The sequence below is a fragment of the Leptodactylus fuscus genome, chromosome 4, assembly GCF_031893055.1.
Source record: "Leptodactylus fuscus isolate aLepFus1 chromosome 4, aLepFus1.hap2, whole genome shotgun sequence".
Classification (NCBI taxonomy): Eukaryota; Metazoa; Chordata; class Amphibia; order Anura; family Leptodactylidae; genus Leptodactylus; species Leptodactylus fuscus.
This window is the reverse complement of record NC_134268.1, coordinates 35,384,411-35,411,298: the sequence shown is the minus strand read 5'-3', so window position 1 is coordinate 35,411,298 and position 26,888 is coordinate 35,384,411. Positions and strand designations below refer to the sequence as shown.

The 26,888-nt window shown below is 43.2% G+C and overlaps 1 protein-coding gene across 1 annotated transcript in view; it reads left to right on the top strand.

Annotated features, from left to right (window-relative positions):
• The window catches only part of VPS13B (vacuolar protein sorting 13 homolog B), a 705,368-nt gene that overhangs the window by 663,940 nt on the left and 14,540 nt on the right, over nt 1–26,888 (top strand). Inside the window, exons 52-58 of the mRNA XM_075270303.1 lie at nt 1,989–2,272; nt 3,106–3,233; nt 4,310–4,509; nt 5,699–5,817; nt 7,343–8,169; nt 19,335–19,511; nt 21,493–21,663. Of these exons, the coding sequence (XP_075126404.1) occupies nt 1,989–2,272; nt 3,106–3,233; nt 4,310–4,509; nt 5,699–5,817; nt 7,343–8,169; nt 19,335–19,511; nt 21,493–21,663 (1,906 nt within the window). The remainder of the gene's footprint in view (nt 1–1,988; nt 2,273–3,105; nt 3,234–4,309; nt 4,510–5,698; nt 5,818–7,342; nt 8,170–19,334; nt 19,512–21,492; nt 21,664–26,888) is intronic.

The window sequence follows — 26,888 nt, the reverse complement described above, 5'->3', positions numbered from 1 at the left end:
GCCTTAGCATAATGTTTTATTCTAGCCCCCGTATGCTTGTAAAGGTGGAAGATTTAAAGGGATTCTATCATTAAAACTCATTTTTTTCCTGGGTACCACGTAGGAATAGCCTTAAAGGGGTATTCCCACATCGCATACTCAGCAGTCTTTACTGCTGTAAAATCTTCTTTCTTCCTGGTTTCTTGCATCATTTGGTGAGCGGGGTTTCACATTGCAACCTGCCGTTTAGCTCCGCCCCCAAATTCACATGTAGCCCCGCCCACCCATATTGGACTATGAAGTACAGGCAGCAGCAACTCCATTCTGTGTTACATACAGAGACTGCCTGTCTCTGCCATAATGAACACAACTGAATTAGCTAGCCTGATAACTGGGAGAACAGAAGAAATGAAAGCAGCTCCTCTTCTCTATCTGCTAACAGGAAGCTAGGTCACATGGTGTAGACACAGGAATAGCTAGAAACACAGGCTCGCTCCCTGCACTTGACTTTTGAGCAGATAAGTCAAAGGCTGTGTCAACAATGAATTGAATAAAGTAAGATAGTGGACAAACAAAGCAGTTTTGCTGAAGCAATGTATTTAGGAAAAGTCTTACATCCACATTAACAAGCAGTATAGATAGGATCCTTGTGATGGGACAACCCCTTTAAGAAGTCTATTCTTCTCCTACTTTTAGATGTCTTCCCCACGCCGCCGTTCAGTATATAATCTGTTTTTTGTCGGTATGCAAATGAGTTCTCTCGCAGCACTGGGGACGTCCCCAATGCTGCGAGAGAACTCTCCAGCACTGCCTCCATCTTCTTCAGGAATGGGTCTTCTTTGCGCCTTCTTCCAGCGGTGGCTTCAAACTTCTCGGCCTCGGGCCTAGGGCAAAGCCGACTGCACATGCCTGTCGGCCACAAGAAAATGGCTGCTTACACAGTATTGTAAGCGGCCATTTTCTTGTGGACAGCTGGCATGCACAGTTGGCTGCCCAAGGCCTAGAAGTTTAAAGCCACCACCGGAAGAAGACACGAAGAAGACCCATTCCTGAAGAAGATGGAGGTGGCGCTGGGGCCTGCCCCAGTGCTGCAAGAGAACTCATTTGCATACTGACGAAAACCGGATTATATACCGAATGGTGGCCTGGAAAAGACATCTAAAGGTAGGAGAAGAATAGACTTTCTTAAGGCTATTCCTACGTGGTACCCCCCCCCCTTCCCCCCAATTTTTATTTTTATTTTTTTAATGATAGGATCCGTTTAAGTCATAAAAGCTTTTTTTTTTTTCTATTTTTGAAAGACTTATTTTCCTAGATGATATGTATAGATAGATAGATCTATATATAGATATAGATCCATCCTTGTATGTATCCTTATGGTTTTTTTTTGATGGGGGGGGGGTTGTTTTTGTTTTGTTTTTTTTTATCTGTGCACCCATCATATCCCTCACAAATTTATACCATGTGCCTGTGCCTGGTGGATACAAGATCAAAGGAGTCCAAGCCCAGGCCGTACTGTACAGAACACACACACAAAAAAAAAGAATGACAAATTTAGTAAAATTTATGTTCTAAACAAATGAGTTACCCTTTTGGAAAATGCTGATGTTTTATCTAATCCATGTCCTATGTAATAAGAGGAACCATGGGTCAGAGCGGGCCGACCTCTACATAAAGGTCACCCTGGAACTTGTGTTCTGCTTTGATGCTTGCTGTTATCTGTCCACAGTATGCGACGACCACAAAGACTTTTGGGGGAAATGTCGACTTTTCACCTGTTGCTAAGTCAAATACAACGCAGCGAGACCTCTCTGTGAACTATGTTTAAAGCCCAAGGAAAAATGATATCTTTGTGTTCTGTGTTGGAAATCTGGCCGTACTTCAACTATCCAATGTTTGGCTTCAGATGTCCAACTCATAATAATAAGTCAAACCTCCGTGGACTGAATCATCTGTTTCTTTTAATCAGGCTTATCTTCTTTACTTCTTTTCCCCCCTTTCTTCCAAAGTACGTTCCTGTACCAGACAGCACTGTGTTCAGCATCGGCCCGGTTGGGGAACATCCCGTCGCCAAGTACAACACAATTCCTTGCTGGGATCTAGTCTCGGACAACAGTCTCTCAACAGGAGAGCCATCTCCTCTGCAGAAATACATGCTGCTCAGCCTGTGCCACAATGCCGCCGCTGGAAGTCCGGACTGTTGGAGTCTACCAGCCATCGTCCGCCTGGAGTGCCCGAGGCAGAGCGTCGCTGTTCCTCTCGGAGAGTGCATTGGCAACGATTTGTGCACCAAGTACGATAGCGCCTGCCTTTATATAAGTGGTTTGTCTTAAGTACACCTCACCGGGAATTCTTGAGTGACAATTGATGGGGAGCTCATAAAATGTATTCAGTAGTTCTCAACTATGACCTGTGAACCTCACCTGGGCCAATGGGGCTATAAGCCTAGGAACATGTCATGTGATCACTAATGTATATCACAGGGATAGGCAACCATCAACCTGTTGTAAAACTACAACTCCCATCATGCTTACTTGATCTGCTATTCTTGGAACTCCCATGGAAGTGAATGGAGCATGCTGGGAGTTGTAGTTTCACAGCAGCTGCAGAGCCAGGGTTCCCTGCCCCTGGTATATCATTTATTACATATACGCCAATATTAGTTATATAACTTACGCCATGCCATGTCTACCCTGTTATCCTCCCCAGCTACATGCTGTTCTCTTTATACCATACAAACCGTATTATACTTCGCCCCAGAGAATGGGCCGCACTACTTCTCCTGTCATGGCCAATGTTTTAGAAAATGGGGCCCTGGATAATAAGCAAAGAAAGAACAGACAGATTTTTATTGATAATGTTAAAATTCCTGGTTATCTAAAGCAGTAAAGGGGTTTATTTTACATTCCCTAGTAGGGTAATGGAAAGTCATGTCAGTCCTTGGGGGCCCTTGGTGATTCTCCAGTTTACCATCCACTTAACCCATTCCTGCCTCGTGTCCCAATCCCATTCTCCCAAACTGAGAGCAACATAAATATTGTATTATACTGGGGATTTTCTTAATGTATCGTAAATTGCGGCTATAAACAATCTGTTATTTGTTATTTTCTTTTTCTCTTTGCCCAGGGCTCTGGTTTTGACTTATCAGGAACATTTTGGAGTGACGTACATAACCCTTACAGAAGACCCAAGCCCTCGGGTGATTATTCGTAACAGGTGCACCGTCTCCTTACTGCTGAAAGAGAATGTTAAAGGTATGGATTACATGAGCAGTAAGTCACCATGTAGCACATTCATCCCTGCTAATAAAACGTTATCAATGTAGAAGCGTGTCTATGTGATAATGCCCAGTGCAGATATAACCTCATCTATGACACCCGGGGCCTTCACAATGGGGTGGGGTTTTAAAGCAAAATGGATTGGTGTTTTTTATTACATTTATAAGGAAAATGCATGTTTTAATTTATGTAAGGTCTGCAGTATGAAGGACGGGACAAGTTTCTTCTGTGCAGTGTCTGTTCACACAGAGTTTATTGCAGGCAGATTTTGACACGGAATCCGTCTGCAAAAAATGGCTCCCATTCACTTCAATGAGAGCCGCTCGCTTTTTTTTCCCACTAGCGATTTTTTTTTAAGCTAGTAGGAAAAAGAAACAACATGACCTATCTTGCCGCAGATTCCGGCATCGGTGACTTGAGACCAATTAGACCCATTCATTTGGGCCTCATCAGGAGCGGCGGGAATTTACACAGTGGAAAAGGTTTCTGCCGTGTGAACATACCCTGATAGCATTGAAGGGGTTTTCCAGGCTAAATATTTGATGACCTATCCCTAGTTTAGGTCATCAATTAAAGACCGATATGGGTGACACCCAGGTCCTCAGCTGATCAGCAGTTTGAAGACATTATAGTGTTTGGTTTGGGTGCACAGTGCTGCTCATTTGTATAATGGCTGCGCCTTGGTATTGCAGTCCTTCAGTTGAATGGGACTGAGCTGCAATTAGACCATGTGGACAGTAAACCACCTAATAGCACATCCCATGTGAAGTTGTGGCTGATACATTAGCAATTTGCTGAAGCAGCAAACTTGTGCCCAATACTCAACACTTGTGCCCAATACTTGATAGACTCCGGACCATTGCCACTAGCTATGCTACAGATCCAGGGCTTGTGTCAGGTGAGGCGGTAGAACAACCTATTTACAGTTTATCCCAACCTGATGGAACTCAATTGTTTTTACCTTTTGCTTTCTTTCCTCATTTTATTGACTGTATGCTTGACTATTACGTCCAGACTTTGCATTATCCTTACTTACACATGTATCTTTCCAGAAACCCCAAAGTTTGAAGTTTATTGTAGGAAAATCCCCGCTGAATGCTCAGTGCACCATGAAATGTATCACCAAGTCTCCAGCTTTCCAGACTGCAAAACCAAAGATTCCCTTCCTGGGATCTACCTGAAAGTGCTGTCATGTGAGGAGTCGGCGATGGAGTGGAGCGACCTGATAGATATCAACAACCACGGCACACAGGTATTGCAACAGACCACGTCACAATTTGTAGTGGAACCCTGGCCAACATTTGGAAAGAAAGTTTGATCCAAAGTTGAGCTTAAATTGAAGTTGCCCGAGACCTCGGAATTACTTGGACTGGCTTAGACCCATGACCCTATAGATGTGTTGACATAAGCTGTCAGTCTAGAAGTCTGCATAAGACTTTGTAATATATTTTATTACCGAAATCTCTGTCTTCACTTGTCAGACCCCTCTCCTCCCCCACCTTGAGGATGATAAATCAGTATAGAGAGTAACCAGCTCCTGCATGGATAGACTGTTCTGTGCAGTGTCTAGTCCCTATACTGTACAGTACACAGAGCCAGAAGAAAACAGCTCCATACACTGTATAGTAGCCTGACACCAGTGCTGCTGCCCTATACCCATTGATGTTAATGGAACATGAGCTGCAGTAGTGTTCCCAGCCACTATGTACAGAGCTATTGGCTCCTGGCTCTGTATACTGTATAGTATGTGAACTGCTGCCCTATACCCATTAATGTTAATGGAACATGAGCTGCAGTAGTGTGTCCGGCCACTATATAGTGTACAGAGCTATCGGCTCCTGGCTCTGTATACTGTATAGTATGTGAACATGACACAGCTCCAAACAGCTGATCCACGCAGGAGCCAACATGGCTTATCCTAACTGTTAAATAACACTGTTATTCCAGAGGGAGCCTGTAGCCATCTTGACCAGATCCTGACCCAAATTAGCCTGCCATTTCCCGTATTCATCATCATTTATTTGGTGTATTTGGTCTTACAATGTGATGATACTGATAACATGATGTAGAGGATATTACATAGATCAGCCTAGTGGTGACACATGAAGACTCCGGCCAAGGGCTATTACTATCTCTACATTTGGATTTGTTTTTTGCCATCTGGTCTTCTGTGTCATAGACATTTATTTTCTGCATGAACTAAGTGTTGTTTTATCTCTTGCTTTGCAGCAAATTGCAGCAGTGGGGCTATCAGACATAATAAATGTCTATAATTTGTGACATTTCAGAAGCCCCTGTTCTCGTACAGGCATCTGCAGGGATGGTCATGGAAAGATTAAGAACATGTGTCTTATCTTGCCAGAGGAGCGTGCGTCTGAAATTCATACGTGGGATTCCTATAGAGGGGTGTCTTACAGAACATGTTGGTTGTGTTTCTATAGGTGGTTTTCCTAACTGGATATGGCTACGTCTACGTGGATATCGTACAGCAGTGTGGAGCCATCATCATCACTCTGGCCCCGGAAGGAAGGACAGGACCCGTTCTAACAAGTCTTAATAGGTACATAGGTTACCACCCTAAGGAGTTCAGGGTCAATGTACTATATCAGTGAAAGCCTTAAAGGTTATGGGCGCCTTCATCGTGTCTTTTTAGGTTTGACATACTGTAGTAATGATTTTTTTTATATATCTTGATCGTTCTCAGAGCTTTGGTTTTCTGATACAGAGCTCCAAATCCCTTGTATAGACATAGATTTATAAAATAATGCAGTGATTGTTTGTTTTAGTTCCTGCAGCCACCACTAGAGGGCGCTTACTACATACTTTTACATTGAAATAATGAATAGAGTGCTCCCTCTAGTGGTGGCCGTAGGCAGCGGCAAAATTGTATTTTTAATGTATGGGTTTATACAGGTGGTGATGTATAAAAAACAATAGCTCTTAGTACGTTAAGAAATTAGAGGACCTTTCACCACCTCCACCAGATTGAGCTCTTTTATCCTCTAAAAGACACTGCCTGACTGATTCTGGCACATTTGGAATTTTTTTTCTAGCTCTCACCGTTTTCTGAGCAATCGTTGCTGATAGTTTTGGAGCCTGATATGCTAAAAAGACAACGGCAAGGAGGTGGTGTCAGAGTGGAATAGGCAAGGGGGCGTGACTCAGACCCCCTATCAGGATATCAGCCACCAAAACTAACTTCACTGACTGCTCAGGAATGGTGGGGCTAGAGAAGAAATTACAAATGTGATTGAATCGGTGGAGAGGACAAGGATTAAAAGGGTTATCGTGTTTCAAAGACTGATGACCTATCATTAGGATAAGTTATCAATATTACATATGTAGGGTCCAATACCTGGGATCCTCATAGATCACTGCTACCAATTCTCTAAGCGAGAGCCATACTGCTCACTTGATCTACAAACGGTGAGACAAGTGTTAGTACCCATTGAAGTCAGTACTGGTTCCACCACCACAGATCTAATAACATCAATCTTATAACCGGATAATCCCTTTAAAAGAACTGGAGCTGGTGGAGGTGGTGAAAAGTCCTCCTTAATCTGCACAGATTTTATACCTAATCCCACTTCATCATCGTAAATTTACTTGCCTTACCCCATATTGTGAAAAAAAACCCTGTCCATGGTATAGTGTTAACACAGCACTGTATCCAGGGGTATCAATGATGGTGTGGCTTCCTATACTATATACTATGTCCAGTATATACAATACAGAAGGCCGCCACCATCATGGGTCCCCGTGGATGCAACACTATATTTATATTGCTTTCATGGGGGAGGGGGTTTCATTGTAGAAATTAAGGTAAATCCTAAAGTGGGATTACGGCTTGTCTTGCCTTTACATGTTAGTGTATGGCATTTGTGAAATTTATTCAGAAAGTGGCCAAACCAAGTAAACACGGGAGGGCTGGGGCCACAAGCGCAGGTGCCACTTTCTCTGCTCCGACTCTTCAAGGAGGATCCCGAGTGAATTTCCTGACTTCATGAAAGACTTTATATTGTCATTTTAAGACTATCCCTATATACCTATCTGTATGTGGTCGTATTGACTTTTATTTTTCCTAGGACTCAGTGTCAGCGCATTGTGTTTAAGGCCTTTATCACAGAGCTCAGCCTGGGCCTATACGACGACATCACGAATTATAAAGCTTCATCAGAACTCCTGCGGGTGACGTTGGACAACGTGTTCCTTCATCTCACCCCGGTCACCAGCTATCTCAGACAGCCCTGCCAGGAGATGCAGACAGAGCTCACCTCCGGGATACCCATGTTTTACAGCCTGGACGTGTATTGCGGAGACTTACAGATAGACAATCAGCTCTACAATAAGTCCAATTTCCATTTCCCTGTTCTGGTTTGTCAAGAGGAGAAAATGGAGTGCACCAGATGGCCAAAGGCTGGCAGCCTGCTCATGTCTATCAAGGAGCTGGAAGAATACAAGGAGACTTCATTCTTCAAGCTCTTCATCACGTTCTCCTTAGAACAAGGCGTCTGTGATCTGAATGAACTGAGCTTTGACTTGAGGCCATCCCGACTCTACGTGGAGGACACATTCGTCTACTATGTCAAGACGCTGTTTGATACGTATCTCCCAGATAACAAATTGCTGGAAGGTCAAGTCAAACACGTTGGATCTAAGCTTCATCATATACTGCCGGATCAAGTACGACAGCATGCTTCAGCCCTGGTTAGTCCAGTTAAGCTCAGGAAATTGACTGTACAACCAGTTAACCTTCTGGTTAGCATCCATGCGTCTCTGAAGCTGTACATTGCCTCTGACCACACTCCATTGTCCTTCTCCATCTTTGAGCGTGGGCCAATCTTCACCACAGCCAGACAGCTCATACACGCCCTAGCAATGCACTATGCCGCCGGTGCACTCTTCAGAGCAGGTGAGTGTTCATGTTTTTCATCTCCAGTTTCCTGAAAGGGAGACCATCACCAGAACCCAGCCCTGCAGATAGATAGGTTAGGGTCACCTGAATCAGAGTTTCCCCCTTGTGAATCAGTCACTCCATTCCTGAGATATTGCCGTTATTGTCAATAGACAGATAAGCTCTTTGGAACATTAAGAGTGTTGTCATTGCTCCACAGAGGTAAGCCGCAACGCCCTTGTTGCTCCAAAGAGCTAGTTCACATATTGACAATAATGATGATACAGACACAGATTCACAAGAGGGAAACACTGATTGATTCAGATGACATTATCCTATCAATCTGCAGGGTAGGATGGGTTTATATGCCGGGTTCTGCTGACACTCCCTTTAAGTGACAATTTCAGTATCAGATTGTAGAACTTTTATGTTAAAGCGGTTGTCAGTACTTTTAAGAAATGAAATCGCCATCCGCTGGTCTTGTGTTGCACATGTTGATATCACAGCTAAGGCCAGTGATTAGTTGAGCTGATCATGTGATTGTCCCGCATTTCATGGCTTCTGGAAAGAAAACTAAGCCTTGGTTCACATCTGCATTCGGTATTCCATTTGGAGAGTCCGTTTGGGGTCCCCCGAACGAAATACTGAAGGCACTACAAAAAGGTGAGCAATGAAAGCACACGGACCCAATAGATTATTATGGGATCCGTGTGTTTTCCATGCAGTAGCTCAGTCCCCTTCAAATGAATGGAGTTGATCTGCTGTACCAACCACAGCCACTACTCAGTGTATGGCGCTGTGTTTGGTAGGTAGTGAGGAAGCCGCAGTAATCAATATCACCGTCCTGAATAATCATCCCCTTTAATAACTCAGAATGACTGCCCGTCTGTGTCTGAATGGTGATGAATAATATAAAGGGATTCTACCACTAAATAGCTATTTTTTCTGCTTTAGACGTCGGAATAGCCTTTAGAAAGGCTATTCGTCTCTTACTTTTAGACATGGTCTCTGTGGCGCCGTTCCTTAGAAATCCCGTTTTTTACCGGTATGCAAATGAGTTCTTTCACAGCAATGGGGGCGGGCCCCAGCGCCCAAACGGCGATGGGAGCGTCCCCACTGCTGCCCGAGAACTCTCTCCAGCGTTTAGTGGTAAAATCCGTTTAAGACAAGAACAGGACATTAAAATAGATAGATAGATAGATAGATAGATAGATAGATAGATAGATAGATAGATAGATAGACAAACAGACACAGATACTGTATATATATGTAATCTAACCTTGTATTATGTGTAGAATGAAGCAGATTTGGGATGTGCCTCCGTCCATGTGAGCGCGGCCGTGTCACCTGATATAGGATCATGTACAGATTCTCTTCATTAACATACTTGCGGCAGCCCCTTTAATCCCCAGTTAATATGTTAGGGATGGAGTGTAACGTTTACACCCTGGAGTATTGGGGATGGCTCTGTTCACAGATGTCAAGGTTGGCGGTGACTGGAGCTGACCTGACAGGCGTGTAGTACCCAGAGATCAATGGTCATGAAATGTCCTTAATTAGCGGAGTATTATGTTTAGCGGGGCCGCACCGGGCCCACTTATGGGTCACTGATCCAATTAATGGTAAACCTTGATTTTCACACACATTAATGGAATTCACTTTGATGGCTGATCAGACACGACAGGTTTCTAATACCTTCAGCTTTTTTCTTCCTCTTTTCTGGATAATCATACTTGTGGAATGGCACAGCGAGGTTTCCAAAGATTAAAGGACGTAACGCCCATCTCAGTAGCTAAATCTGCTCGCCCCTTCTCCGCTTACTTTGTTATAATTGCCAACATTAGTGAAAAAAAAAACTTCTGTTGTATCACAAGCCTGTGTTTTATTTAAAGGGGTTCTCCATTTTGGACTATCTCTACTTTTTAGAGCGGGCCCTTGACATGACCTGGTCACAAAGTGTTCCCTCTACTGGATAATATGTAAATGTTTAGTTTTGCCTGCAGCACCCCCACAGGAGAAATTAGGCATTCCACAATGTTCCTTCTAATCAATGCGCTGTCTGTGTAGTACAGGGCAGTATGGGTCATCCTGAGTGAGAGACACTCTTTTTAGCTACTCTCCAAAAGATGAACAGTGACCCTATATTAAAGGGGTTTTCTAGACTTTAATTGATCACTTATCCTTAGTATAGGTCATTCATTGAAGACCCAGGACCGCTGCGGACCAGCTGTTTGAAGTAACAGGTGGCATTCCCTGATCACTGCATCTGTCCCAGCTCAGTCTCATTCAAATAAAGGGGCTGAGCTGCAATACTAAGCACAACCACTAAACCAATAGACGGCACCGTGCTTGGTTTCCTGTTAAGAGGCTGCAGCAATCAGTATCAATAGCAGTTTCTTTAAACAGCTGATCGGCATGGATCCCGGGTGTTGGACCCCCACCGATCTTCAGTTTATGACCTGTCCTAATCTAAATCCTTAATGAATAAGACTCAAAGTGGGCGGTGCTTATACAAATGTGCCCAAAGTGGGCGGTGCTTATACAAATGTCCCCAAAGTGGGCGGTGCTTATACAAATGTCCCCAAAGTGGTCGGTGCTTATACAAATGTCCCGAAAGTGGGCGGTGCTTATACAAATGTCCCCAAAGTGGGTGGTGCTCATACAAATGTGCCCAAAGTGGCCGGTGCTTATACAAATGTGCCCAAAGTGGGCGGTGCTTATACAAATGGGACCAAAGTGGGTGGTGCTTATACAAATGTCCCCAAAGTGGGCGGTGCTTGTACAAATGTCCCCAAAGTGGCCGGTGCTTATTCCAATGTGCCCAAAGTGGGCGGTGCTTATACAAATGTCCCCAAAGTGGGCGGTGCTTATACAAATGTGCTCAAAATGGGCATATCTGAAAGTATTTTTGGGGTAGGAAAGCATCTTACGTTCCCATCTAACAGACGTGTCCAGATCACACTGAATATATAGCACATTGTCAGCAGCTGTAGTCACAAACCACCGATGTTGTCACACACCGCCGCCTCCAGCCGTCCCCTAATTCTGTTTATTATTATACATATTGCAATTATTCTTCGTGTTTTCGGCGACTTCCTGCTCATTATATTATATGGCCATAATACTAGTATTCATCTGCAGCTTACAGTAAAGTCATTACAAGCAAATATGTTTCTATTAAAAATATGAACAGATGTATTGAAGGAATGAATCACAGACATAACGGGAAAATGTCGCAACCACAGGACTGGAGCTGTTTACACCGCAGCGGAATGGGAAATCTTGGTGAACCGGGGCTGTCGGTCATTTAAAGCAGCAGTAATCCCTAAACTATAAGGGAACCAATGCTACTCCTATAAGACACAACTATAAGGCTGGAACGTCAGTCATACCGGAGGATAAGATTATATTGTACTACCTCTGTGATACTATGGCCTCAATGCAAAGGCTCATGGGAAAAGAAATCATTCAAATAGCTCCAGATATATATGTACGTTTGCCAGGACAATACGCCAATAGATGCCCGGACGCACATTCAGGGGGCATGGCCGGAAGAAAAGTAAGACAGGTATGAGTTATAGCAGGTGGACCTCAATGTGAAATCATTAGGGTGCCCCCATCTACCATGTAGGGTGTTACAATGGGGCAGAGGCCTTAACATGAGGTGATATTTGTCTGGACGACTGTTCGTTTGTGTAACTGATGTTCACAGTTGTTGCCTCGTGTAAAGACGCAGTGACTGAGGGTTTATTCATCTGTCAATCATCACAAAATTCATCATGTCCCCCCAGACTGTAAGAGGGCGCTGACTCTGACACCAATGCGTCTAGTAGTGCACTGAAGCTTGTAGGAGCCCTGGCCGGTGGATAGTAGTCCTATCATGTATCCACCACATTGGTCCCTGTGGCCTTGAAGTCCTAGGACTACCCCAAGGAAAGACTGTGAACTGTCAGAGACCTCCAGGACTGTAATGTCTGACGACAAAGCGAGGGCTGCGCCGAAACTCTGAGGAACATCTATCAATACTGTTGAACGTTGCATCAGACACTTGTCCCCTGACCTGTTCATAAGGTATAGGTGTCCTTAACAGCTCAACAATCCCTTTAAGGGTACATGATCAATATTGCGATCCCAAATATTATAACAGCAGATTCTGAATCCTGACTGTCACCTCCAAATAAGTCATACCTGAGTGTAACTGAGCGCCCCCAGAATAACCCCCCTCCTTGCCGTCACAGGTCGTTCATTTCCCCCCATTGATCACTTTTATGTTTTTAGCTCCATTAGTTAACTCGTACGAGACAGCTGCAGAGTTGTCGCTGATCCATGGCCCTGGCGTTTCAGCCCATGTCTCCAGCCCGCAGTGTTACTTTAAGACGTCTGTGACAGCTACTTGGTCCCCATCTTAGCCTGATATATGAGGTTTTACAGGAGTGTCTATGGCCAGAGTGAAAGAAAAAAAGAAAAAAGGAAAGAAACTAAAAGCAATTTGTAACAAATTATTCAGTTGCGGAATAAAAACCAGCGGTACATTAAGATAGTTGTGTAACGTGAGCTCATCGCATCTAATGGTTTTGTCTGCTGCGGAGAACAAGAGATCCCAATAAAGAAGTCTCCGCAGGACGTGGGGATGGCTAACATGGCTGACACTAAGCAGACGCGGTGTACATGCCAGCTCTCTAATGAGGCAGAATTGTCTAAGACCAAAGCAGATACATTCCTGCACTGCCTAATAGACAGCTCAGCTCTTGGAACATGTGTGAACAGGGCTTTGTGAGGCGCTGAAGTGCCCTACAGCACCAGGATAGGCTCCGTCCTCGCCGGTCATATCCATCCTAGGGTGACCCTGCCAAAACTAATCTGCTGCAACCAGGGGTAACAGATTTAATCAGCGGGAAGATGTCACTGCTTAACACACATGCGGATGAAATAAAACAGCTATCTGGCAGTGAAATATGAGGTTCCTGGAGAAAACCGTCCTCCTTCCAACATAGTGCGCTCAGCTAAAAGCAATTCCATGCTGTGCATATATATATATATATATATATATATATATATATATATATCTACAGAGTGGTGTTGGATCTCTTCACAGTGGGGTTAATATGGATTTTGAAATTACACATTTTTATTACGTTGATTATCCTTAACATTAAACTAGCGTTTTCTCACCGTTGTACTGGGTTGTAGGAGGACCAGAACAATGGACAGGTGTAACGGTAAGGCTGGATTCACACTTGCGTAGAAGACTGCCACAAAATCCGTTCGTTTAAAGTCAGAGGAGAGGAAAGTCCTGCACGGATGACTTTTCTCTCCACCAGTTTCAGTATAAAACCGGCGGGAACTCTGCAGACCCCATTATAATTTATATAGTTTTGTAACTGCTTTTTAAAGGGATATTCCCAATTCACCTGTTAACCAACCTGCAGGCTGTATGCTCTGTTCACTTCCTGGTTTTCTCGGTGCATTTGTGGGCGGGGTTTCACTTGCTGTCTCCAAGGCAAAGCCAACTCTGCTATCTCTCTTCATGGTAGTACATGTTTGCAGTCAGTAATGAGGGATGGTTGTAAATAAATTAGCACAGTATCACTGGAAGATGCACAATATAAAGCTGATGTAGCAGAGCTGGATTTGATAGGTGATGAGAATCCCAAATTTACATGCTACAGGACCAAGAATCAGCTTGCAATAAACTCAGTTTTAGGTCTGTGTTACATACAAAGGTAACAGACTCCCTGTCTCAGCCCTAATCAGCAAAATGCAATTAGAAGATCTGATAACTGGAAGAGCTGGAGATATAGAGCTCAGAAATACAAGCTGCTCCCGAGGCCCGAGCACTCAGCTCCCCCTCCTCTATCTGAGAGCAGGGAGCTACATCACTTGTCCTGGGCGGAGAGATAAGATCATCCCCAGGTCAAAACGCAGTATAAAAAAATAAAGTGAATAATCTCAGGCGATGAGCAAACAAAGCAGTTTTGCTGAAGCAATGTATTTAGGAAAAGTCTTAAATCCACATAAGCTAGCAGTATAGATAGGATCCTAGAGATGGGACAACCCCTTAAAGTGGACAGGGTCTCTGTCTTTCAGGTCCCAATTCAGACCCAAAGGATGGAAATCTGAACATTAGTGTGAACCTAGCCTAACACACGGTGTCCATTGTTGTCCACTGTTTTAAAACTGAAACCGGCGCAGGAAAAATTCCACAATGTACGAGTTTTTCCTCTGCCGATTTTTCAGGCCATCACAGTTTCCAATAGAGTCTGTGGGGTGAGATATGTGGTGCACCAGCAGAGGGCGCACCACATTTATACCTCCTCATAAACCAGGTGCACCATCTGCCAGGTCGTGCACCAGCACTGATCTCTATGTCACTCGTAGCAGGTGTAGGTTTTAGGGATCATTTAGGACAGTAAACTGCAATTTTATGCACAAAGACCAGTATGGCACAAAAAATAGAGACTTGTTATACATTATACGCTAGAAAACTGAATCTCAGTGACCGACAAGGACCAAAATGTGAGAAATAGAAAACTGGGTCTGGGCATCTCTATAGAGAATATCTCCGGGTATAAACAGTAGGGGGCAGTGCAGTCCCCTATTAAGAAGAATGAGAGAGTATTCACACTGCCTTGTACTACAGTGTACAGCAGAGATATAGGTCAGGAGAATCTTACAGCGCCGTACATCACCCATTTCTGAAGTTTTCTATCTTCTTTATATAGAATAATATTCTGGGTAAGAGGAAATTGGTGAAAAAGAGGGATTTGGTCCTAGTGTCATCTATGGGGAGGTAGCCCCCTTCCTAATAAGAGACATCACTCCTTCTGACCCATATATAGAATAGTATATAGTTGTCTACACCATTCCATACAGCAAAAACATCATATAAATCTAATTTCAATGCAGCGCTTACCAAGTGACACTTGTAATACAGTCCATACACCTTGTTGGGCACAGGTACAAGATCATCCCAAATCAGGAGTGGTATGGACATAACATAGTGACATATAGTGGCCCAACAGAAGTCAAAGGGATACTATTTGGCCTGTGTCAGGTGACTGATACCTTTATGTTTGATATACTGTATACACTACAAGCTATATACTCAGGGCATGGTGTATACGCAGCATTATGGCCTCCTTCTCTAATACTCTGGATACACCACATCAATGTGCATGAGCCCTTATATGCACGTACAGATATAATAATGTTCCCGGGGTAATAAACAAGTGACAGCAGTGTTATTACACGTCTACAGACAGATGAACTACATATATAATCAAAGAAAGTCCCGGCCAGTTGTAAAGATGTTAAATTGATAGCAGTTCTGCATGTTTTAGCAATAAGTAACTATCCCGACCCCTCCGCTCTTCAGTCCTCATGCAGTTCATCATCTCCCCTGTCCGCACCCCGTCCTGCGCCAGTTTCTCGTAGCGCAGTGTACACCATTGCTAGGCTAAAGTTGATGGGACAATACATTGGAGACCAGGATCCTGCACGATGAAGAAGAAGAAGACGAGCCTGTCCAAAGCCAAAATATGATCACATTACAAGAGAGAGAAAAGTGTCAATTTTAAGGGGAAACCATTATTTGCGGGCCAGCTGTACTGTAAACTGTTGATAAATTGATTCCCAGAAGAGATGTGGAATGAAGTGGTGAATATCACATCACCGCACAGAAATGACCTTGGTAGCGCGTCCAGCTCCTCGGCACCGCTCTCTGGTAATTGTCATAAATGGATGGAGTTGTCTCACGTTCCTCCCATATAATGCACATTGATGAGCTATCAACCGTTCAGGGGCAGAAACTAGGGAACATAAAAATCTGAGGTCAGCACGCAGCCATCCAAGGAGAATGATGTATTGTGGTCATGTCATGTCAGGACAGTACTCTGCACCGAGATGTGAAGTGTTCATGTGAGGCTGGGGTCTGCGGGATCTATCAGATGAACATCCCGGAGATAAGGAGCGATGGAACGATTGTAACTATATCAGAAATACGTATATGGAAAGAATCTTCTTATAGAACCTGCAGAAAAGATTGGAAAAACTCATAAGAAGCGTTTACTACGTCTGTAGCTGCCACATTGTAATATTTCACAAAGGGAAACCCTTTCTGTGGGCCCTGTTGGGCATATTGGCCCCTACAAGTGCGTATGTTGCTGGTGCCCCCTCTATTGACAGGGCACAGATCTACAGTCATGGCCAAAAGTTTTGAGAATGACACAAATCTTATATTTTCACATGATCTGCTGCCCTCTGGTTTTTATGTGTGTTTGTCAGATGTTTTTATCACATACAGAAATAGAATTGCAATCATATTATGAGTAACAAAAGCTTATATTGACAGTTAGAATGAGTTAATGCAGCAAGTCAATATTTGCAGTGTTGACCCTTCTTCTTCAGGACCTCTGCAATTCTCCCTGGCATGCTCTCAATCAACGTCTGGACCAAATCCTGACTGATAGCAGTCCATTCTTGCACAATCAATGCTTGCATTTTGTCAGAATTTGTAGGTTTTTGTTTGTCCACCCGTCTCTTGATGATTGACCACAAGTTCTCTATGGGATTAAGATCTGGGGAGTTTCCAGGCCATGGACCCAAAATCTCTATGTTTTGTTCCCTGAGCCATTTAGTTATCACCTTTGCTTTATGGCAAGGTGCTCCATCATGCTGGAGAAGGCATTGTTGATCAACAAACTGCTCTTGGACGGTTGGGAGAAGTTGATCTTGGAGGACATTCTGGTACCATTCTTTATTCATGGCTGTGTTTTTAGTCAAGAGTGTGAGAGAGCCGATTCCCTTGGCTGAGAAGCAACTCCACACATGAATGGTTTCAGGATGCTTTACAGTTGGCATGAGGCAAGACTGGTGGTAACGCTCACCTCGTCTTCTCCGAATAAGCTGTTTTCCACATGTCCCAAACAATCGAAAAGGGGATTCATCAGAGAAAATGACTTTACCCCAGTCCTCAGCAGTCCACTCCCTGTACCTTTTGCAGAATATCAGTCTGTCCCTGATGTTTTTTCTGGAGAGAAGTGGCTTCTTTGCTGCCCTCCTTGAGACCAGGCCTTGCTCCAAGAGTCTCCACCTCACAGTGCATGCAGATGCACCCACACCTACCTGCTGCCATTCCTGAGCAAGTTCTGCACTGCTGGTAGCCTGATCCCGCAGCTGAAACACTTTTAAGAGACGGTCCTGGCACTTGCTGGTCTTTCTTGGGCGCCCTGGAGCCTATTTGCCAACAATGGAACCTCTCTCCTTGAAGTTCTTGATGATGCGATAGATTGTTGACTGAGGTGCAATCTTTCTAGCTGTGATACTCTTCCCTGTTAGGCCATTTTTGTGCAGTGCAATGATGACTGCACGTGTTTCTTTAGAGATAACCATGGTTAACAGAAGAGAAACAATGATGCCAAGCACCAGCCTCCTTTTAAAGTGTCCAGTGGTGTCATTCTTACTTAATCATGACAAATTGATCTCCAGCCCTGTCCTCATCAACACCCACACCTGTGTTAATGGAGCAATCACTGAAACGATGTTAGCTGGTCCTTTTAAGGCAGGGCTGCAATGATGTTGAAATGTGTTTTGGGGGATAAAGTTGATTTTCTAGGCAAATATTGACTTTGCAAGTAATTGCTGTTAAGCTGATCACTCTTTATAACATTCTGGAGTATATGCAAATTGTCATTAGAAAAACTGAAGCAGTAGACTTTGTAAAAATTAATATTTGTATCATTCTCAAAACTTTTGGCCATGACTGTATATCAGACAGCATCTCATGCCCAATCACCATTCATTTGAATTGTCAGCATGTAATACAACCTCTATCCTGCAGAGGGTGCTGCAGGGAAATGTAAGACCTACATGTATTTCTGCAGCCAATGGTGATCAGCCAGTCAGTCGGTAGCTTCAGTACATAACTATTGCCTTGATATGACTTATCGGTGTCAAGTTGTTCACATTCCTGGTCAGCATTTCTATATTTTCTGGGTGACGAGAGAGGTTCCTGTCATTAGGACGTCCCAGAAGAGTCGACCAGTTTTTACACCGCAGATAGATAGATAGATATGAGATAGATAGATAGATAGATAGATAGATAGATAGATAGATAGGAGATAGACAGACAGACAGACAGACAGACAGATAGATAGATAGATAGATAGATAGATAGATAGATAGATAGATAGATAGGAGATAGATAGACAGACAGACAGACAGACAGATAGATAGATAGATGATAGATAGATAGATAGATAGATAGATAGATAGATGATAGATAGATAGATAGATAGATAGATAGATAGATGATAGATACATAGGTAGATAGATAGATAGGGGATAGATAGATAGATAGATAGATAGATAGATAGATAGATAGATAGATAGATAGATGGGAGAAAGGGACGTAGCTTTGCATTTGCTGCAATAAAATCTTCTATATACATATATACGGTACATTGGGGACCATCCCCCTGAACTTTTTGATGGTCAGAGAGACACTTGTGTATACTGTACACTGTCTGCTCCCTATAGTGGTTTTATCACTACTATCACCTGTCCCCTATCCACACAATAGCTTTTGGTGAGAACAGGGGTCGCTGAAGGTCCTAAATGAATGGAGCAGAGATGCACCGTTTTGGCCACTTCTCCATTGACGTCTATGGGATTTCCAGAATGCTGATCATCTTCAGTCCCATAGAAGTGAATGAAGTAGTGGTGATATATGCGCTCCAACACTCCTTTAATGTGGGGCCTCCTTTCATGATCATACACTTACCCCATTCTGTGTATAGGGGATATGTGTCAGTAGTGGAAAAAAAACAAAAACCTTTAAGGAGCAACTAGAGGAACACTTGAGAGGAGCGGATACTTCTTGGTGCTTTGGTCCTCATCTTATAAATTTAGTGGGGAAATGGATAGCAATAAGAAGTGACCTCAGGGTGCAAAGACAAATGGTGGCCGCTCCTTGCTTACCTGTGCAGGTCCGGGGCACCCTCCTGCCTTACATCACTGCATTGATACATTATATATATTATATTATTATTATGTATTTTCTATTGTACTTTATGTTCTTTCCCTTACTATTCCTTCATTGTGCTACGTAATAATTCTGCTTATTCTCTTTCTGTACTTTTTCTGTGACCATTTTCTTACCATCCACAAACATATGTTCCCCTTAGGCTGGGTGGTTGGATCCCTAGAAATCCTGGGAAGTCCTGCCAGTCTGGTGCGGAGCATAGGGAACGGCATTGCTGACTTCTTCAGACTCCCCTATGAAGGTCTCACCCGAGGTCCAGGGGCCTTTGTGAGCGGCGTCTCCAGGGGCACCACATCCTTCGTAAAGCACATTTCTAAAGGTAGGTCACAATATGTCTTCTACAGATATTATCTGGACAATGAGTAGACGTTGCCTGTACCAATATGGCAACAATAGCTGAACGTGTCTAGTACTTACATATATGGAGATGTGTTTCTAATCCTCCCAGTCCCCCTTGAACCGTACCCAGTATTTTTGTTCCCCATTTATACAATTAGAGATCTCTTTAGTGCCTCCACACAGTATAATGCCCCCATAGTGTCCATACACAATGCAATAACCCCAGAGTGCCCCCTGGTGGAGGTGTAGGACGACTGCAGGAAACTTCCTTGCTACCGTATAATGACACTGACAGCAGGTGGGAGACAGGCTGATCTCCTGACCGCCATCATTTTGCACTGATGTGTTAGAGTAGTTGCAGTAGAGTCGGCAGGGACCATTGTAGATCCCCGCTGCGGCTGATATAATACATCAGTATGAAAGGGACAGCGGTCCAGAGGTCAGACTTTCTCCTGACTTATGTCATTATGTAGGAACAAGGGGGCAGAGGTCTGGAGAGCTGGCATCTGTAGTCCGCCTTCAGACTTTCTCTACTCCAGGTATTGATCTTGATTGAGATTGATCTTTTCCAACCTTGTATATATCAGAGGCGCAGCTTGGAGTTACTTTTCCCACCTATTCCTTTATATGCACCATGTTAAGAGGGTTTTCCAGGGCTATAATATTGTGGGTTATAAATATCAGAGCTGTGGCGGTCTGACACCCAGAACCCTCATAGATCAGCTGATTCATGGGGCTGCAGTGTTCGGCCTCTTCACTATTTACCAAGTGTAGCTCGATTCATTGTACAGTGGCTTGATATTGCAACTCAGCCCCACTCATTTTAATGGGACTGAACTGCAGCATGGCCATTTGACCAATGGAAGTGATGTCACTGCCTAAGATGAGGAAGTGGAGCTCAACCAAGCATAGAGCTGATCAGCAGGGGGTAACGGCGTTGCATTTTACCAATCCAATACTGAGGGTGGGTCCTAAGGATCAGGTATTAATATCATAGTCCTAGAAAAATCCCTTTAATTCCATCATACAGTATGGGTGGACGTGCGTTCAGATAAATAGTGTGTGCATGTGTATATATATATATATATATATATATATATATATATATATTCTTATCATAATCATTATATGCCAGAATTTTACATTAAAAACAGTCCCCAGCCCTGCACTTGTGTCCCCAAATCCATGCCGTGCCAGGGCAGCCGCCTCTATCCTCCGAGGTCCTATAAATGAAGTCATTATGGCCCAAATATATGATGTATAAGTGCCAGGAATAGGATTATGTGGGGCAGGCTCTGGATCCATGGCTGGATTCTGGGGTCCACATGATAACACTCGCTCCATATATTTCATATTCACTCCTGGCTACGATGAGAAATTATTACTAGAACTTGCCAAGGAGGAGATTTCATTTCCACGGAGTGAAGCGGTAATAAAAATAATGAATAAATCACAAGTAGAGAAATATTAATATTTCTGTGTGGTCATATAGCAAGAAAATCCCCCACATACCAGCGCCATTACATTGTGTCGTTTCATAAAAAGGTTATATCTTAAGCTTCCATGGGTATATGATACTCATCCACAATATATTGCAAATCCTTATATACATCTTCTGTGGGAGCCTTCCAAAAGCGATGTACTGACACCCCCCTCAGGAGTAATGTGATGCTGGCTGTAGATCCCGCTGCACGTGATAAATGGGGAAACGTTAAGTATATTTCAGTGTTCCTGTGGGCTGTGAGAAATCCTACCCGGGCCGGCCGGGCTGCTGAGTCCTCCTGCAGCTGAATGTCAGATACATATGTCATATAGAGCAGGGGAAAGTGTGCAGACAGTGACATCTAGTGGGCGAGTAGGGGACGTGCCGCCATACAATGTCTTTCTATACCTATATACTGTAATTAGTGTCAGAGGTTTTCATAGGTGAAATAAAAATAAATTGTCCTCATTATATTCAGGTACTCTGACGTCACTCACTAACCTGGCCACAAGTCTGGCGAGGAACATGGACCGCCTGTCTCTGGATGAAGAACATTACAACAGGCAAGAGGAATGGAGACGACAACTGCCTGATAATCTAGGAGAAGGACTAAGACAAGGCCTGTCCCGCCTGGGAATCAGTCTGCTGGGTAACGTCTCAAGATCTGACTATCATTTATTATATACTTCCCTGTGCTGTGTAGTGGTAACATATTCCAGACTGATACAGTACAGCTTATCTATCTATCTATCTATCTCCTATCTATCTATCTATCTATCTATCTATCTATCTATCTATCTATCTATCTATCTATCTATCTATCTATCTATCTATCATCTCCTATCTATCTATCTATCATCTCCTATCTATCTATCTATCTATCTATCTATCTATCTATCTATCTATCATCTCCTATCTATCTATCTATCTATCTATCTATCTATCTATCTATCTATTTCCTATCTATCTCCTATCTATCTATCTATCTATCTATCTCCTGTCTATCTATCTATCTCCTATCTATCTATCTATCTATCTATCTATCTATCTATCTATCTATCTATCTATCTCCTATCTATATATCTCCTATCTATCTATCTATCTATCTATCTCCTATCTATATATCTCCTATCTATCTATCTATCTATCTATCTCCTATCTATCTATCTATCTATCTATCTATCTATCTATCTATGTATCTATCTCCTATCTATCTATCTATCTATCTATCTATCTATCTATCTATCTATCTATCTCCTATCTATCTATCTATCTATCTATCTATCTGTCTATCATCTATAAGCTGCCAGCTCTTCAGGCGTGTACGTCATATGTGAGCTTTGCCTTATAACCGCATAGTAATAAGATGATAAAACCTCCAGCAATGCATTGTACATGTCCCAGTCACAAACGGCTTAAAATAACATAATGGGGAAGTTTTGGGCGTTTTACTTGAACACGGAGCCAGCAGGACAGGGGTGCGTTATATTATTGTAAGTCATTGACACTGAAATATTCCTTATAGTGATTCCTGACACTGACATGTATGATATATAGCTGTCCAGTGAATGCCGGTTTAGCTGATAGCCATCTTTTCCATCCCTCCATAGACTTGTTCAGTCGGCTCAGCCGAGGGTACATGTGTTCTTACAGGGACAGGGGAGTATCAGCTGCTGCCAGACATTTAACTTCCTGAGAACAGAAGGATTTTTATTAAAGACTGGACAGAAATATCAGAACCCGCCTGACATTGTGCGGACACCATTGTGGATGTGTTTCTAGGTTCACACCAGGTTCTCTGTCGTTCAAGTGCACATGAAGACCCAAAAGATGGAGAACACGGAGTGTCTGTCAGGTGTATACCAGTTTTATAGTCCATGTGGGACTTTTCTCTCCTCTGATTTTAGATGGACTCTGCAGCGATGACCCCTATGTACATGTGAACCCAGCCCAACCTGTGCATTACTTCCCTGCCTATAACATGGGGGCCAGAAATGCAAAAAAGGAGAGCACTCACAGGGGTTGTTGTGTCCTCCTTCATCCTAGCAAAAGAATAGGAGTTCTTGTATGAAAACCCATCGGACAAGACCCTCCGAGCTTATGCCCTGAGTATAGGGAAGTCTGTCCTGACTGCACGTCCGTCCCTTAGTCTTTCATTTGGTTCCCATTATCTATGACATATTATATTATCTTTTTCACTTGTATAATGTCCTTCTTGTTGGAGCGTTCTCGTTGCCCTGTGCTCCATTGGATGCGTCCCCTACTTGCATCCATCTACACTCACCGGCCACTTTATTAGGTACACCTGTCCAACTGCTCGTTAACACTTAATTTCTAATCAGCCAATCACATGGCGGCAACTCAGTGCATTTAGGCATGTAGACATGGTCAAGACAATCTCCTGCAGTTCAAACCGAGCATCAGTATGGGGAAGAAAGGTGATTTGAGTGCCTTTGAACGTGGCATGGTTGTTGGTGCCAGAAGGGCTGGTCTGAGTATTTCAGAAACTGCTGATCTACTGGGATTTTCACGCACAACCATCTCTAGGGTTTACAGAGAATGGTCCGAAAAAGAAAAAACATCCAGTGAGCGGCAGTTCTGTGGGCGGAAATGCGTTGTTGATGCCAGAGGTCAGAGGAGAATGGCCAGACTGGTTCGAGCTGATAGAAAGGCAACAGTGACTCAAATAGCCACCCGTTACAACCAAGGTAGCCAGAAGAGCATCTCTGAATGCACAGTACGTCGAACTTTGAGGCAGATGGGCTACAGCAGCAGAAGACCACACCGGGTGCCACTCCTTTCAGCTAAGAACAGGAAACTGAGGCTACAATTTGCACAAGCTCATCGAAATTGGACAATTGAAGATTGGAAAAACGTTGCCTGGTCTGATGAGTCTCGATTTCTGCTGCGACATTCGGATGGTAGGGTCAGAATTTGGCGTCAACAACATGAAAGCATGGATCCATCCTGCCTTGTATCAACGGTTCAGGCTGGTGGTGGTGGTGTCATGGTGTGGGGAATATTTTCTTGGCACTCTTTGGGCCCCTTGGTACCAATTGAGCATCGTTGCAACGCCAAAGCCTACCTGAGTATTGTTGCTGACCATGTCCATCCCTTTATGACCACAATGTACCCAACATCTGATGGCTACTTTCAGCAGGATAATGCGCCATGTCATAAAGCTGGAATCATCTCAGACTGGTTTCTTGAACATGACAATGAGTTCACTGTACTCCAATGGCCTCCACAGTCACCAGATCTCAATCCAATAGAGCATCTTTGGGATGTGGTGGAAAGGGAGATTCGCATCATGGATGTGCAGCCGACAAATCTGCGGCAACTGTGTGATTCCATCATGTCAATATGGACCAAAATCTCTGAGGAATGCTTCCAGCACCTTGTTGAATCTATGCCACGAAGAATTGAGGCAGTTCTGAAGGCAAAAGGGGGTCCAACCCGTTACTAGCATGGTGTACCTAATAAAGTGGCCGGTGAGTGTATGTATTCACTGTGGAGGGAGTTCCCTGGTGTAGCATTCGTCGGCCATGTTGCACCCATCATTTATAGCCTATGTACTCCTGGTTTTCTCCATTTTCTTTCTATTACTATCAGGTTAGTATCCGCGTAGATTCCCATTACAGACAGACATTGGAACGTGCTCCTTACTTATCCCTAGCCTATAGGCCTGGTTAGCCCCTGCCTCAGCCTAGACCTCACTTCACCCATGTCGCCGTACTCTATGACATGGCAGGATATTCTAGGACATTGATTGATTGTCTAGAATTTACTCTATGAAGATGAATTAACTTTCGGGCGGTTTCTGCTTGTTTGTGGTGTGTTCTTTGTTGGTGTTGGCTCCAGGAGAATATTGACATGCGAGCACGTATGGTATGTACACATGTCCTGTATCTTGTTGTACTTCATGTGACACGAGCCGCGTTTTTAGCTGCGGTCTTTCATGAGCTCCGTTCCATGATCTTAAGGATGCGAGATCAAAGCGACCAGAGACATTCCATGGGAAAAGGTCGCAAGAGATGACTCTGTAAGGATTTGTAGACGTTCCTAATATGTGGTACGTTGGTCCTGAAATTGCAACCACAGACCTCAAAAAGGTCCCCAGAGGAAGTGGTGAAATGTTACATGTTGGGCCAGAAGTGCTGGAAGTGATTTACGTTCTCGCATCCAATGATGTGGCTAGTGTCATGTGATAATCCCGGCAGATTCCGGCGGGAGGTTCTGCTGAGGTTAATCCCAGGATCACAGCAGTACAGTCACCTCTGTCACACAAAATGGAGATATCATTGTCAGTTTACTGATGCAATAGGGAGGGAGCTGCTTTCTAGTATTACATGCTATTAAAAACCATAGAGGTTGTGACAGCACCTGCATCCCCTGCCATGATGTTATATTGCTGGGGAAGTGTGGTTGGGCATGACCAGAGGGATGTGGCAACAAGACACTTGGGCAGGATCTTTAGATACAGGGTCAGCCAGAGCTGGAGTAATACAAAGGTGTAAGTAAGTGTTATCATGCATTACTGTACAAAGGGACTATAAATACAATTGTAGTGCTAATACTTCATACCTAGTGCTATACTGCACACGTCACATAGATAGTACTGCTATACCATACACATAGATACTAGTGCTATAACACACACATAGATAGTACTGCTATACCACACACATAGATAGTACTGCTATACCGCAAACATAAAAAGTAGTGCTATACTGTATACATAGATAGTACTTCTATACCGTACACATAGATACTAGTGCTATAACATACACATAGATAGTACTGCTATACCACACACATAGATAGTACTGCTATACCACACACATAGATAGTACTGCTATACCACACATATAGATAGTACTGCTATACCACACATATAGATAGTACTGCTATACCACACATATAGATAGTACTACTATACTGCACACGTCACATAGATAGTACTGCTATACTGCACACATAGATAGTACTGCTATACCGCAAACATAAAAAGTAGTGCTATACTGTATTCATAGATAGTACTGCTATACCGTACACATAGATACTAGTGCTATAACACACATAGATAGTACTGCTATACCACACATAGATAGTACTGCTATACTGCGAACATAAAAAGTAGTGCCATATCATACACATAGATAATACTGCTATACCACAATCATAAATGTTAGTGCTATAGCGCATACATAAGTAGTAGATGCTATACCGCACACATAGATAGTGCTAATAATATAGATAGTACTACTAAAGTATACCGCAAACATAAATAGTAGTGCTATAATGCATACATATAGATAGTATTGTTATAACGCACACACAGATAGTACTGCTATACCACACACATAAATAGTACTGTTATTCCACACATATAGATAGTACTGCTATACCACACACATAGATAGTACTGCTATACCACGCACATAAATAGTACTGCTATACCACACAAATAAATAGTAGTGCTATACCAGACATAGATAGTACTGCTATACCACGCACATAAATAGTACTGCTATACCACACAAATAAATAGTAGTGCTATACCAGACATAGATAGTACTGCTATACCACACACATAAATAGTAGTGTTATACCACACATATAGATAGTACTACTATACCAGACATAGATAGTACTGCTATACCACACACATAAATAGTAGTGTTATACCACACATATAGATAGTACTACTATACCAGACATAGATAGTACTGCTATACCACACACACAAATAGTACCGCTATACCACAAACACTGGCACATCTAGTTCGAAATATTTTTTTTTTACAAGTTGCTAGACATGTGGCTTAAATACACCAAAATTACTGTGTAAAATTTTGGCTCAAAGAAAGCCAA